General features: G+C 44.5%; 1 protein-coding gene across 5 annotated transcripts in view; it reads left to right on the top strand.

The window, feature by feature from the left end:
• The window catches only part of LOC124545129 (putative fatty acyl-CoA reductase CG5065), a 278,021-nt gene that overhangs the window by 184,236 nt on the left and 79,973 nt on the right, over positions 1-13,812 (top strand). For all 5 annotated transcript variants that reach the window (XM_047123950.1, XM_047123952.1, XM_047123951.1 and 2 more), the window contains one exon: positions 8,855-8,994. In XM_047123950.1, the coding sequence (XP_046979906.1) occupies positions 8,855-8,994 (140 nt within the window). The remainder of the gene's footprint in view (positions 1-8,854; positions 8,995-13,812) is intronic.

Here is a 13,812-nt window from a genome sequence, read left to right as displayed (position 1 = left end):
CTAAAAAAAACTCTCAATTAATACTGGATGGGATTATTTGTCACCAGGAGAATAAGAACTCTTCAGAAAATTTGCACTCTTTACTGCCTATTAACTAATAACTTTCTCTTTTGTGTGACATAAACATAAAAGCAGTAAACACAAGCGAAAGCAAGACAGGGCACATTTCTTCAATCCTTAGGCCCCAGAAATCTTTTCTCTCTAATCAAATGGTTCAAATGGCTCTGAGCACTATGGGACTCAACTGCTGTGGTTATCAGTCCCCTAGAACTTAGAACCACTTAAACCTAACTAACCTAAGGACATCACACACATCCATGCCCGAGGCAGGATTCGAACCTGCGACCGTAGCAGTCGCACGGTTCCGGACTGCGCGCCTACAATCTCTCTAATCTTGCTACAGCTATACACGGCGTGCTTTTCTTTCTGAGAATGAATCTATTACCTAATCGAAGTTTGTCAAACGTTTTGCTACATGAAAAATCAAAATGTCGCTGACTAATACTGAAAAAGCTGTCAATACAAATAGTACCCAAGACGGTGTGGTTTCTTGATTTTGAATTCATATATTTTGTCACTGTCTGCTAGATGAAACGAAAAAGGCCTTTCTAATATAGCAGCATTTGTAACACACGCCAAATAAGAGAGACTGTTTTGGTACAAATTGTCATTTTTATGTATCTCATTTACGTAAATAGCACAACAGAATATAATTCACGAAGTACCAACATCAGATGCCTATTAGACCTACTACAAGCAAAAAGTTTTATGTTAGAAAATAGTTTCACATTTCATGCTCCACTTTCTCAAGCATGAGACTGAAAAGTAGTAGTAGTACGAAATATTTATTTAAATTTGGAATCGTCATAATCTTCCACATAAATTGTGATGACCCCGTTTCTAATGCTTCCTCGTTCTAAAAACAATTTTGTCATCACTAATTCTGTAACTGTTCCCGCCATTGTCAAAACTTATTCTCTGGTTAACTTCACGAAACCCTACCAGAATCACTGATTTAGTTATTAACCATGCCAGACTCACTAGTTTAGTTATCCCATAATTATCCTCCGGTTAGACGTTCTTACGTTGTCGTACAACGCGTTTTCCGCGCTATTCCGAGAGAAGAATCAGGCGGCTGCTAACTGGGGACTGTTCAACTGGACCTTAGTAGTGCAGCAATTCGGCAAAAATATTCTACCAGATTTCATTTTCTTGGATACACCAAGAAGATACCTTTCTTACCTGTTATTTCAGTTAGATGTTTATTTCCACTCTGGTAGTCTGAATGGATGGATTTTGCTAATAATTATAAAATGCTCGTCATTCGCATACCCAGTCAACCATATAATCAAACACCAACTGGCACTCACCCATTTGGGTTCCTTCATCTCGGTTCATATACTTCTTTTGTCTGTGGGAAAATTTTTTATTTCTAGATGCGGCAGGAACTCTCCCGGTAGAGACGTCATGTATGCACACATTCAAAAATCAGCATATGATTCGTTCAGATATCAACATAGAATACGCTCAAAAATGTCCAAAAACCAACAGCGATGCGTCTCAAAATCATATGAACAATCAATAGAGCAAGGTGCATCGTATGCTAGTTCCTTTGTGAAATAAGGTTTCTTTCTTCAGTAGTATGAATTTGGCAACCCCTAAAATTGCCGCCTGGGGCAGATACTCCGCTTTGCCCCCCCCCCCCTCCTCCCCTCCTAGGCCCGGACCTCATCATGGGTCATACACTACTGGCCATTAAAATTGCTACACCACGACGATGGCCTGATACAGACGCGAAATTTAACCGACAGGAAGAAAATGTTGTGGTATGCAAATGATTAGCTTTTCAGAGCATTCACACAAGGTTGGCACCGGTGGCGACACCTACAACGTGCTGACATGAGGAAAGTTCCCAATCGATTTCTCTTACGCTAACAGCAGTTGACCGGCGTTGCCTGGTGAAACGTTGTTGTCATGCCTCGTGTAAGGAGGAGAAATGCGTACCATCACGTTTCCGACTTTGATAAAGGTCGGATTGTAGCCTATCGCGATTGCGATTTGCCTTATCGCGACATTGCTGCTCGCGTTGGTCGAGATCCAATGACTGTTAGCAGAATATGGAATCGGTGGGTTCAGGAGGGTAATACGGAACGCCGTGCTGGAGCCCAATGGCCTTGTACCACTAGCAGTCGAGATGACAGGCATCTTATCCGTATGGCGGTAACGGATCGTGCAGTCATGTCTCGATCCCAGAGTCAACAGATGGGGACGTTTGCAAGACAACAACCATCTGCACGAACAGTTCGACGACGTTTGCAGCAGCATGGACTATCATCTCGGAGACCATGGCTGCGGTTACCCTTGACGCTGCATCACAGACAGGAGCGCCTGCGATGGTGTACTCAACGACGAACCTGGGTGCACGAATGGCAAAACGTCATTTTTTCGGATGAATCCGGGTTCTTTTTACAGCATCATGATGGTGAGATCCGTGTTTGGCGACATCGCGGTGAACGCACATTTGAAGCGTGTATTCGTCATCGCCATACTGGCGTATCACCCGGCGTGATGGTATGGGGTGCCATTGGTTACACGTCTCGGTCACCTCTTGTTCGCATTGACGGCACTTTGAACAGTGGACGTAACATTTCAGATGTGTTACCACCCGTGGCTCTACCCTTCATTCGATCGCTGCGAAACCCTACATTTCAGCAGGATAATGCGCGACTGCATGTTGCAGGTCCTGTACGGGCCTTTCTGGATACAGAAAACGTTCGACTGCTGGCCTGGCCAGCACATTTTCCAGATCTCTCACCAACTGAAAAGTCTGGTCAATGGTGACCGAGCAACTGGCTCTTCACAATACGCCAGTCACTACTCTTGATTAACTGTGGTATCGTGTTGAAGCTGCATGGGCAGCTGTACCTGTACACGCCATCCAAGCTCTGTTTGACTCAATGCCCAGGGGTATGAAGGCCGTTATTGCGGCCAGAGGTGGTTGTTCTGTGTACTGATTTCTGAGGATCTATGCTACCAAATTGTGTGAAAATGTAATCACATGTCAGTTCTAGTATAATATATTTGTCCAATGGTTACCCGTTTATCATCTGCATTTCTTCTTGGTGTAGGAATTTTAATGGCCAGTAGCGTAGATGACATGGGTTGAAGACGGCTGCAAGGAAGTGTACTCGCGAACAGACTTGCAAATTTTGACAACTGACCGCCCAGATGGACCAAGAGGCTACCAGCACCGTCTCCTGAACGACCGTTCAGCTAACGTTGCTGCATATGGACCTCCACAGTAGGCTCCTGTTTCATGCACCCGTGCTGACTGCTGGTCATTAACGACGAAGGCTGGAATATGGACGCCACTACCGTAGCTGGACATCCACTAAGCGGTGTCAGGTGGTCTTCTCAGATAAGTCGCGTTTTATTCTCCATCGGACAGATGGTCATTGGCGTATACACGGAGAAACATCTAAAAAGCAAACACTCCGCAGCAGTTGTCGGAAGCGTCCAAGTCGGAGGAGGGAGCGTTATGGTCCGGTCAATTCTTAAGGGGCTCCGGAAAGGCTCAAAATCACGAAAAGTTCAATTTTTACTTTTTTGCGTTTTCTGAATCTGCAGACTATTACCTTTTCATAGATATATAATTTATTCAATTCCGAAGACTACAACTATTTTTAAATTTTTTTTGAAATGTGTTCTACATGGGCGTGACCCACTGTGGCGCTGTTAAACTGCTGTCAAATGGTGTTATTATTAACGTCCGTGTTCATCAGGTACATTTTAGTGATGTGAGATAAAGTATGTGTTGTGGCTAACCTGTGATGGTTCAATATATATCGCTGGTGTGATTGTCGATTGTTTCATGTTTATTTACTCTGTCGTTATCTCGAAAATATTCGTAATTAATTCTGTTTCTTGAGTCTCTGTTTTGTTGAAGTATAATAATGAGTAAAAGTAAAGTTATTAGAAATCCTCTTAAGGCTTTTAAGAAAAGGAGAAATGTTGGAAAGCCAAAGGTATGTGTTATTACTGTAAACAATAAAGACGATAACCAAGTGAGTGAACCTAACCTCTCAAGTACACCTGCCCATAGCAGTCAAAGTGGGAAAGAAAATACTTCACAGAAGAAGCTTGGTTCAATGAGTGAAAACTATGAATGTTTTATGGGCGAATCGGATGTGAATGAAATATTTGATATGTCGGTCCTCAAAGGAATTTTTTCAAACTGTGTAAGATGTATTCATTGTAGTGAAGTTGGTCTGGAACTCTCCATAATAAAGCACGTAGGACTTGCTAGTGAAATACAACTGAAATGTGATAAGTGTTCATACATGACCACCTTTTGGAACAGTGTTGCAGTAACTGCAACTGAAGAAAGTGGTAGCAAAATCTACGAACACAACAACGAGCGATGCTTGCTTTAGACAAGGAACGCCTTCGGGCTGCAGACAGGGCTGTAAAGAGTCTAGAAATACAAGCAAGAGTTAACAGGAGGAGGAACAAGCGGAAGCTGGAGGAGGAGTTTGCAGAGGATGAAGATCATCCATCCTATGGACCTGGAATGCACTAAAAAGTTAATCCAATCTTTGTCGCTCGATTCCCAAAACTTTTATTTTCTCATACTAATTACATGTTTTCTAAGGATCTCCCAAACGTATTTGTTTCAAACTTTCAGTAAATGTTACACAGTACCTTCTGCATAATTTAACACAGCCTTTTTCCAAAAAACTGTATATTTTTGAATATATAAATAAAAAATTGCAAAAAAATGTTGTGAATTTTCATTACAATTGAAAAAAAAATCATTTTTAATAACTGAACTAATATTTTGTAAAATCCCTGTGTTAAGTTGTAGCCCATATTCCAATAAATAATCTGTAAAAAGTTCAACTTCCTACCTCAAATACTTTGTGAGGAAAGATGTAATTTATAAGCGTTATTTTAACATTGCAAGTATAGGGCGTTCCGGAGCCCCTTAAAGGCACAATGGATCAACACAAGTGTGCATCCATACTTGAGGACCATGTCTACCCGTACATGCACTTTGTTTTTCTTCGGCATGATAGCATCTTGCAGCCGAACAACGGAATGCATCACACAACTCGCAGTGTATTGCGTGGTTCGAAGAGTGTCAGGATGAGCTTATCGTACTCACTTAGCCACCATACTCCTCAGATTTTAACCCAGTCGATAATCTGTAGGACCACCTCGACAGGGCTGTTCACGCTACGGATCCTGAATCGAGAAGCTGACCACGGCACTGGAGTCGGCATGCCTCAACATCCCTGTCAGTACATTCCAGAACCTCATTGCATCTCTTCGTGTACGTCTCGCAGAAGTCTGCACAGCAAAAGGTTGCATTTTAAAGAGAACAGTGTGACATATCCGCGATTTCCCTACATCGCTCCAAACGAATGCTAACAAGAGAACTTCCCCATTGCATCCCCCTCAGATTTAGTTATAAGTTGGCACAGTGGATAGGCCTTGAAAAACAGAACACAGATCAATCGAGAAAACAGGAAGGAGTTGTGTGGAACTATGAAAAAAATAAGCAAAATATACAAACTGAGTAGTCCTTGCGCAAGATAAGCACCCGTCGTTAGCGTGTGCAGCTGCGGAACGAGAGGTCCTTGGTTCAAGTCTTCCCTCGAGTGAAAAGTTTACTTTCTTTATTTTCGCAAAGTTATGATATGTCCGTTCGTTCATTGACGTCTCTATTCACTGTAATAACTTTAGTGTCTGTCCTTTGCGACCGCACCGCATAACCGTGCGATTAGTAGACGAAAGGACGTGTGATTGCTCCTTGCGCGGACAAAGATTTTGCCTTACTCCTTGACAGCTATACAGGACAGAAGGATCACGCATTGTACAATTTTAGCGTGGGAGTAGACGTGATTACCATTCCTCCAGGTTGTACACCTACTGTGCAACCGTTAGATGTGTTTGGTTTTCGGCAAGTGAAATACTCTGTGAAAAGATCCTATGATTTTGAGAAGCTGCACAGGTACACAGAGCAGTATTGTTTACGTGATCGTGTGTCAATTATCAAAGCTCAGACACTCATACATAATCAACTTCGCTCTCCAAAATTCCAGGACATGTTCAGATTTCCTTGGACATATGCAGGATTTGACGGGCTACACACGGAAAAATTTGAAAACGTTAAAAACATATGTTTTGACAGAGCACAGGGAAAACTGTGCGACTGTGAAACTGTTCCACACATTTCTTGCAGTTTATATGACAAACTCTTATGTTTTCATCATTTCTTGGGAGTGATTATCACATCCTCAAGAAAACCTAAATCGGACAAGGTAGAAGAATCTTTTCACCCATTCGCGAAGTGTAGATGTTAGGTGGGTCGACAACATATTCCTGTCATGTGAAACACATGCCGTCGCCAGTGTCGTATAGAATATATCAGACGTGTTTTCCTGTGGAGGAATCGGTTGACCTATGACCTTGCGATCAAATGTTTTCGGTTCCCGTTGGAGAGGCATGTCCTTCCGTCTACTAATCGCACGGTTTTGCGGTGCGGCCGCAAAACACAGACACTAAACTTATTACAGTGAACAGAGACGTCAATGAACGAACGGACAGATCATAGCTTTGCGAAAGTAAAGAAAGTAAACTTTTCACTCGAGGGAAGACTTGAACCAAGGACCTCTCGTTCCGCAGCTGCACACGCTAACGACGGGTGCTTATCTTGGTCAAGGACTACTCAGTTTGTATATATTGCTTATTTTTTTCGTAGTTCCTCACAACTTGTTCCTGTTTTCTCGATTGATCTGTGTTCAGTTTTTCAAGGCCTATCCATTGTGCCAACTTATAACTAAATCTGAGGGGGGATGCGATGGGGAGGTTCCCTTGTAAGATGGTTCCTCCGTTTGCCTCCCCCAACCTTAACAAATCGGAACATGTGCTCCGTCTCTAATGTCCTTGTTGTCGACGGGACATTAAACACTATTTTCTCCCTTCTTTCCTTCTGGAGGCACGCTCCCACACATCTGTGCTCTCAAAGTACACTCATCAAAAAACGTTTTGCATCACCTCAGTACCGAGAGTTCCGGAACCAGTACATTAAATAGAGATCAACGTAAACATCATTTCCTCCCTGTTTATTGCTCATGAAAACCACACATTGTATTTTGTACCACCATACAGCGAGACCTTCAGAGGTGGTGGTCCAGACTGCTGTACACACCGGTACCTTTAATACCCAGTAGCAAGCCATCTTGCATTGATGCATGCCTGTATTCGCCGTGGCATACTATCGACAAGTTCATCAAGGCACTGTTGGTCCAGACTGTTCCACTCCTCAACGGCGACTCGGCGTAGGTCCCTCAGAGTTGTTGGTGGGTCACGTCGTCCATAAACAGCCCTTTTCAATCTGTCCCAGGCATGTTCGGTAGGGTTTATGCCTGGAGAACATACTGGCCACTCTCGTCGAGCTATGTCATTATCCTGAAGGCAGTCATTCACAAGATGTACACGCGAATTGTCGTCCATGAAGACGAATGCCTCGCCAATATGCTGCCGATATGGTTGCACTATAGGTCGGAGGATGGCGTTCACGTATCGTATAGCCGTTGCCCCACCAGCGGCGTACGTTGACCCAACATAATTCCACCCCAAAACACAGGGAACCTCCACCTTGCTGCACTCGCTGGACAACGCTCAAATGGCTCTGAGCACTATGGGACTTAACTTCTGAGGCCATCAGTCCCCTATAACTTAGAACTACTTAAACCTAACTAAGCTAAGGACATCACAGACATCCATGCCCGAGGCAGGATTCGAACCTGCGGCAGTAGCGGACGTGCGGCTCCAGACTGTAGCTCCTAGAATCACTCGGCCACTCCGGCCGGCCTGGACAGTGTGTCTAAGGCGTTGAGCCTGACAGGGTTCCCTGGTTGAAGGCATATGCGACACTCATCAGTGAAAACGTGATGCCAATCCTGAGCGGCCCATTCGGCATGTTGTTCGGCCCATCTGTACTCTGTTGCGCGGCGTCGTGGTTGCAAAGATGGACCTCCCTATGGACGGCGGGAGTGAAGTTGCGCATTATGCAGCCTATTGCGCATAGTTTTTGGAGTCGTAACTCGACGTCCTGTGGCTGCACGAAAAGCATTATTCAACATGGTGGCGTTGCTGTCAGGGTTCCTCCCAGCCATAATCCGTAGGTAGCGGTCATCCACTGCAGCAGTAGCCCTTGTGCGGCCTGAGCAAGGCATGTCATCGACAGTTCCTGTCTCTCTGTATCTTCTCCGCGTCAGAACAACATCGCTCTGGCTCACTTCGAGACGCCTGGACACTTCCCTTCTTGAGAGCCCTTCCTAGCACAAAGTAACAATGCGGGCGCGATCGAACCACATGGTTGAACTACAGAAAACACAAGCTGGGTACCTCCTTCCTGGTGGAAAGACTGGAACTGATCGGCTGTCGGACCCCTCCGTCTAAAAGGCACTGCTGACGCATGGTTGTTTGCATCTTTGGGTGGGTTTAGTAACATCTCTGAAGAGTCAAAGGGACTGTGTCTGTGATACAATATCCACAGTCAACGTCTATCTTCAGGAGTTCTAGGACCCGGGATGATGCAAAACTTTTCTTGATGTGTGTATTTATCCGTAGCCGACCTGACAACTTAATGCCTCCGAACCTGACAAGTTTTTGTCAATAGCATCGAACTGAAAGACCCTTTCACGAAAAAACGTCTCGAGAATTTAACCCCCAATTCCTTTACCTTTTTCCTCGTTATTGAAAATTAATAACCATTTAAGCTGTCCTGCGAACGGTCTCAGAACCTGAGCGCAGCCACTTATGCATGTGTTTTTCCTGATCGCAGGCGGTGGTGCACACGTCGACGGCGTACGCGCAGTGCGTGCGACGTCAGGTGCGTGAGAGCGTGTTGGAGCCGCCCATGACGGCCGCTGCACTCCTGCAGGTCTGCGACAACCTCAGAGAGGACACAGGCGACCTTCGGAGGTAGGCCCACACCGCGCATCATTGCACTGCTGCAGTAACACAAGCTTCCCGGTTTTGTGAGCCAAGTCCTAATCGTCGCATAAATACGCTAAGCCTTCAACATTTCCCTTTTTAAACAACACTGTTCAAGTCGAGTTAGTTATTTTACTAATCAATAGATAAGTTTTGTCTTTGACAGACAACAATCTACAGGGTGGTCCATTGATCGTGACCAGACCAAATATCTCACAAAATAAGCGTCCAACGAAAAAACTACAAAGAACCAAACTTGTTTAGCTTGAAGGGGGAAACCAGATGGCACTATGGTTGGCCTGCTAGATGGCGCTGCCATAGGTCAAACGGATATCAACTGCGTTTTTTTTTAAAATACGAACCCCCATTTTTATTACATATTCGTGTATTACGTAAAGAAATATGAATGTTTTAGTTGGACCACTTTTTTCGCTTTGTGATAGATGGCGTTGTAATAGTCACAAAACATATGGCTCACAATTTTAGACGAACGTTTGGTAACAGGTAGGTTTTTTAAATTAAAATACAGAACGTAGGTACGTTTGAACATTTCATTTCGGTTGTTCCACTGTGTTACACGTTCCTTTATGAACTTATCATTTCTGAGAACGCATGCTGTTACACCGTGATTACCTGTAAATACCACGTTAATGCAATAAATGCTCAAAATGATGTTCGTCAACCTCAATGCATTTGGCAATACGACATTCCTCTCAACAGCGGGTAGTTTGCATTGACAATGCGCTGACACATGTTTTCAGGCGTTGTCGGTGGATCAGTATAGCAAATATCCTTCGACTTTCCCCACAGAAAGAGATCCGGGGACGTCAGATCCGGTGAACGTGCGGGCCATGGTATGGTGCTTCGACGACCAAGCCACCTGTCATGAATATGTTATTCAACAGCGCTTCAACCGCACGCGAGCTATGTGCCAGACATCCATCATGTTGAAAGTACATCGCCATTCTGCCACGCAGTGAAACATCTTGTAGTAACATCGGTAGAACATTACGTAGGAAATCAGCTACATTGCACTATTTAGACTGCCATCGATAAAATAGGGGCCAATTATCCTTCCTCCCATAATGCCGCACCATACATTAACTCGCCAAGGTCGCTGATGTTCCACTTGTCGCAGCCATCGTGAATTTTCCGTTGCCCAATAGTACATATTATGCCGGTTTACGTTACCGCTGTTGATGAATAACGCTTCGTCGCTAAATAGAACGAGTGCAAAAAATCTGTCATCGTCCCGTAATTTCTATTGTGCCCAGTGGCAGAACTGTATACGGCGTTCAAAGTCGTCGCCATGCAATTCCTGGTGCATAGAAATATGGTGCGGGTGCAATCGATGTTGATGTAGCATTCTGAACACCGACGTTTTTGAGATTCCCGATTCTCGCGCAATTTGTCTGCTACTGATGTGCGGATTAGCCGCGACAGCAGCTAAAACACCTACTTGGGCATCATCATTTGTTGCAGGTCGTGGTTGACGTTTCACATGTGGCTGAACACTTCCTGTTTCCTTAAATAACGTAACTATCCGGCGAACTGTCCGGACACTTGGATGATGTTGTCCAGGATACCGTGCAGCATACATAACACACGCCAGTTCGGCATTTTGATCACAATAGCCATACATCAACACGATATCGACCTTTTCCGCAATTGGTAAAAGGTCCATTTTAACACGGGTAATGTATCACGAAGCAAATGCCGTCCGCACTGGTGGAATGTTACGGGATACCACGTACTTACACGTTTGTCACTATTACAGCGCCATCTATCACAAAACGAAAAAAATGGTCCAACTAAAGCATTCATATATCTTTACGAACTACACGAATATGTAATAAAAAATGTGGGTTCCTATTTTAAAAAACGCAGCTGATATCCGTTTGACCTATGGTAGCGCCATCTTGCGGGCCAACCATAGCGCCATCTGGTTTCGCCCTTCAAGCTAGACGAGTTTCGTTCTTTGTAGTTTTCTCGTTTTATGCTAATCTCGTGAGATATTTGACCCGGTCACTATCAATGGACCACCCCGTATAGTTAAGTTTGAGTCATGCCAACACCCATCGATAAATCGTAGCACGTCTTTGAGGCAAAGATTCTGTTGCACGTACTGTGTCATCAGCTAGAGAGCGTACTTGTAGTGAAAAGGAGGCGGGGCGGTGTGTCTGCGAGGGGGTGGGGGGGTGGGGGGAAGGGAGAGAGGAATGGACAGTACGGCACGGCGCGAGACGTAGCGGAGCGAGCTGAGGGGAGTTTGCGCACTGAAGTGGAGCTCCTACTACATGCACTGAAGAACCAAAGAAACGGCTAAACCTGCACTCAGAAGTGCCACAAAACGACATGGCATCGGCTCGACTAACGTCTGAAGTAGTGCTGGAGGGAACTGACACCACGATTCCTGCAGTCCGTAAATCGATACGAGTACGAGGGCATGGAGAGCTCTTCTGAACAGGACGTTACAAGACACCCCAGTTATGCTCAATAATGTTCATGTGTGGCGAGCATGGTGGCCAGCGAAGTGTTTAAACGCAGAAGAGCCACTCTGTAGAAATTCTCGACCTACAGGATGTAGCATTGTCCTGCTGGAATCGTCCAAGTCCGTCGGAGAGCGCAATGGACATGAATGGACGCAGGTGGTCAGACAGGATCATTATGTACGTGTCATCTGTCAGAGTTGCATCTAGACTATCAGGTATCCCATATCAGTCCAACTGCACACGCCCCACACCATCAACAGAGCCTCCACCAGCTTGGAGAGTTCCCTGCTGACATGCAGGGTCCATGGATTCACGAGGTTGTCCCCGTACCCGTACACGTCCATCCGCCCCATACAATTTGAATAGACTCGACCAACTACGCAAAATGTTTCCAGTCAGCAACAGTCCAAAATCGGTGTTGACGGGCCGAGGCTAGGCATAAAGCTTTGTGTCGTGCAATTGTAGTGGTTAATAGAAAAGAAAATGAGAAGAAAAGAAAAGAAAAGGTTGAAAATCTGGGAAGAAATCGTGAGTAAAAAGGGTTTTTTTTAAAATCGTAAATGACCGTGAAAAAGGGAAAGAATGAAAAGCAAATCGGACTTCGTATTACAGAAAAGCTACCGGACTTCGTGATTCGGAAAAGCTATTGTTGGGGTGGTCCTTGTGGCGTTTATGAGCAAAAGTTAAACCAATTTCCACTACAAAAATTATTCGAAAAAGAACAGAGAATAACAAAGTGTAACTGACAAGGGGGAATGGCGTAGATAAGAGTTCATCCTTTGCCATCTTAACATGTCTTCTTCTTTCGTGCGGCGTCCAGGTCTTCAAAAATCTCCTACTTTATTTCTGCGTGAAAAGTCTGCTCCGAAATCTTGCAGTAAGTTTCATTGTCCAGGAATGTATACAAAACCGTCTTGATATTAAATTCAATTTAATTTACTTTGCTACTTCCATCCTCCAAATTTCATAACAACTTCCACAATATGTCTACACATTAAAATCATATCAAGACCAGCTAATAAGTTTTTTTACGTCTGCATTAAGCTTCCGCTGTCGAGAGACACAAAAAGAAACGGATAGAAAAAAAGAGTTACAACTTTACTATTTTCTCCGCCGTCGAGCGCTCATACCGGTGCGACGGTATAATTTTTATCTGAGGGAACGAGTGTAGTGCGACGAAATTCAAAGTCCCGCTACACAATCATCAAGGGTACAAGAGTGAGACTTCGGCTCCGAAAGCCCATATCGATGATGTTTCATTGAATGGTTCGCACGCTGACATCTGTTGAGGGCCCAGCACTGAAATCTGCAGCAAGTTCAGGTAGGGTCGCAATTCTGTCACACTGAAGGATTCTATTCAGTTGTCGTTGGTCCCGTTCTTGCAGGATCTTTTTCCGGCTGCAGCGATGTCGGTGATTTGATGTTTTACCCGATTCCTGATATTCACGGCACACTCGTGAAATGGTCGTACGGGAAAATCCCCACTTAATCGCTACCTCTGAGAGGCTGTGTCCCATCGCTCGTGCGACAACTATAACACCACGTTCAAACTCACTTAAATCTTGATAACCTGTCATTGTAGCAGCAATATCCGATCTAACTGCGCCAGACACTTGTTGTCTTATATATGCGTTGCCGACCGCAGCGTCAAATTTTGCCTGTTTACGTATGTCTGTATTTGAATTCGCATGCCTATACCAGTTTCCTTGGCGCTTCACTGTAATAGGCTGAATCGTCCGCCACGTTCTCCCCAGTTCCGAGGATTCGGCAATATTTACCTTGTGGGTGGTTAAATGATTCATGCAACCTTTTACAGTATTTATTATAAAATATTTGATACTGCATGTGGAAATTGTATCGAACAGTAACTAATTGTTTAGAGATACTAAGAACAACCTTTTCATGTAACAGAGAAGTTGGAATGCAGTATTATACCGCTATAGAAGTGTAGGCTCGGAACTGGCGTGGTAGTTTGTATAATGAATTGAAAACTCTGTACGAATGTGTTCAAATGTGGGTGCTATGCAGTAACAAAAAAATGGCTCTGAGCACTATGGGACTTAACTGCTGAGGTCATCACTCCCCTAGAACTTAGAACTACTTAAACCTAACTAACCTAAGGACATCACACACATCCATGCCCGTGCCCGACCGCATTGGCCGAGCGGTACGAGGCGCTACAGTCGGGAACCGCGCGACCGCTACGGTCGCAGGTTCGAATCCTACCTCGGGCATGGATATGTGTGATGTCCTTAGGTTAGTTAGGTTTCAGTAGTTCTAAGTTATAGGGGACTGATGACCTCAGCAGTTAAGT

Source organism: Schistocerca americana, chromosome 8, assembly GCF_021461395.2.
Source record: "Schistocerca americana isolate TAMUIC-IGC-003095 chromosome 8, iqSchAmer2.1, whole genome shotgun sequence".
Lineage (NCBI taxonomy): Eukaryota > Metazoa > Arthropoda > Insecta > Orthoptera > Acrididae > Schistocerca > Schistocerca americana.
Note: the sequence above shows the minus strand (reverse complement) of the source record. Positions and strands in the feature narration are given on the sequence as shown.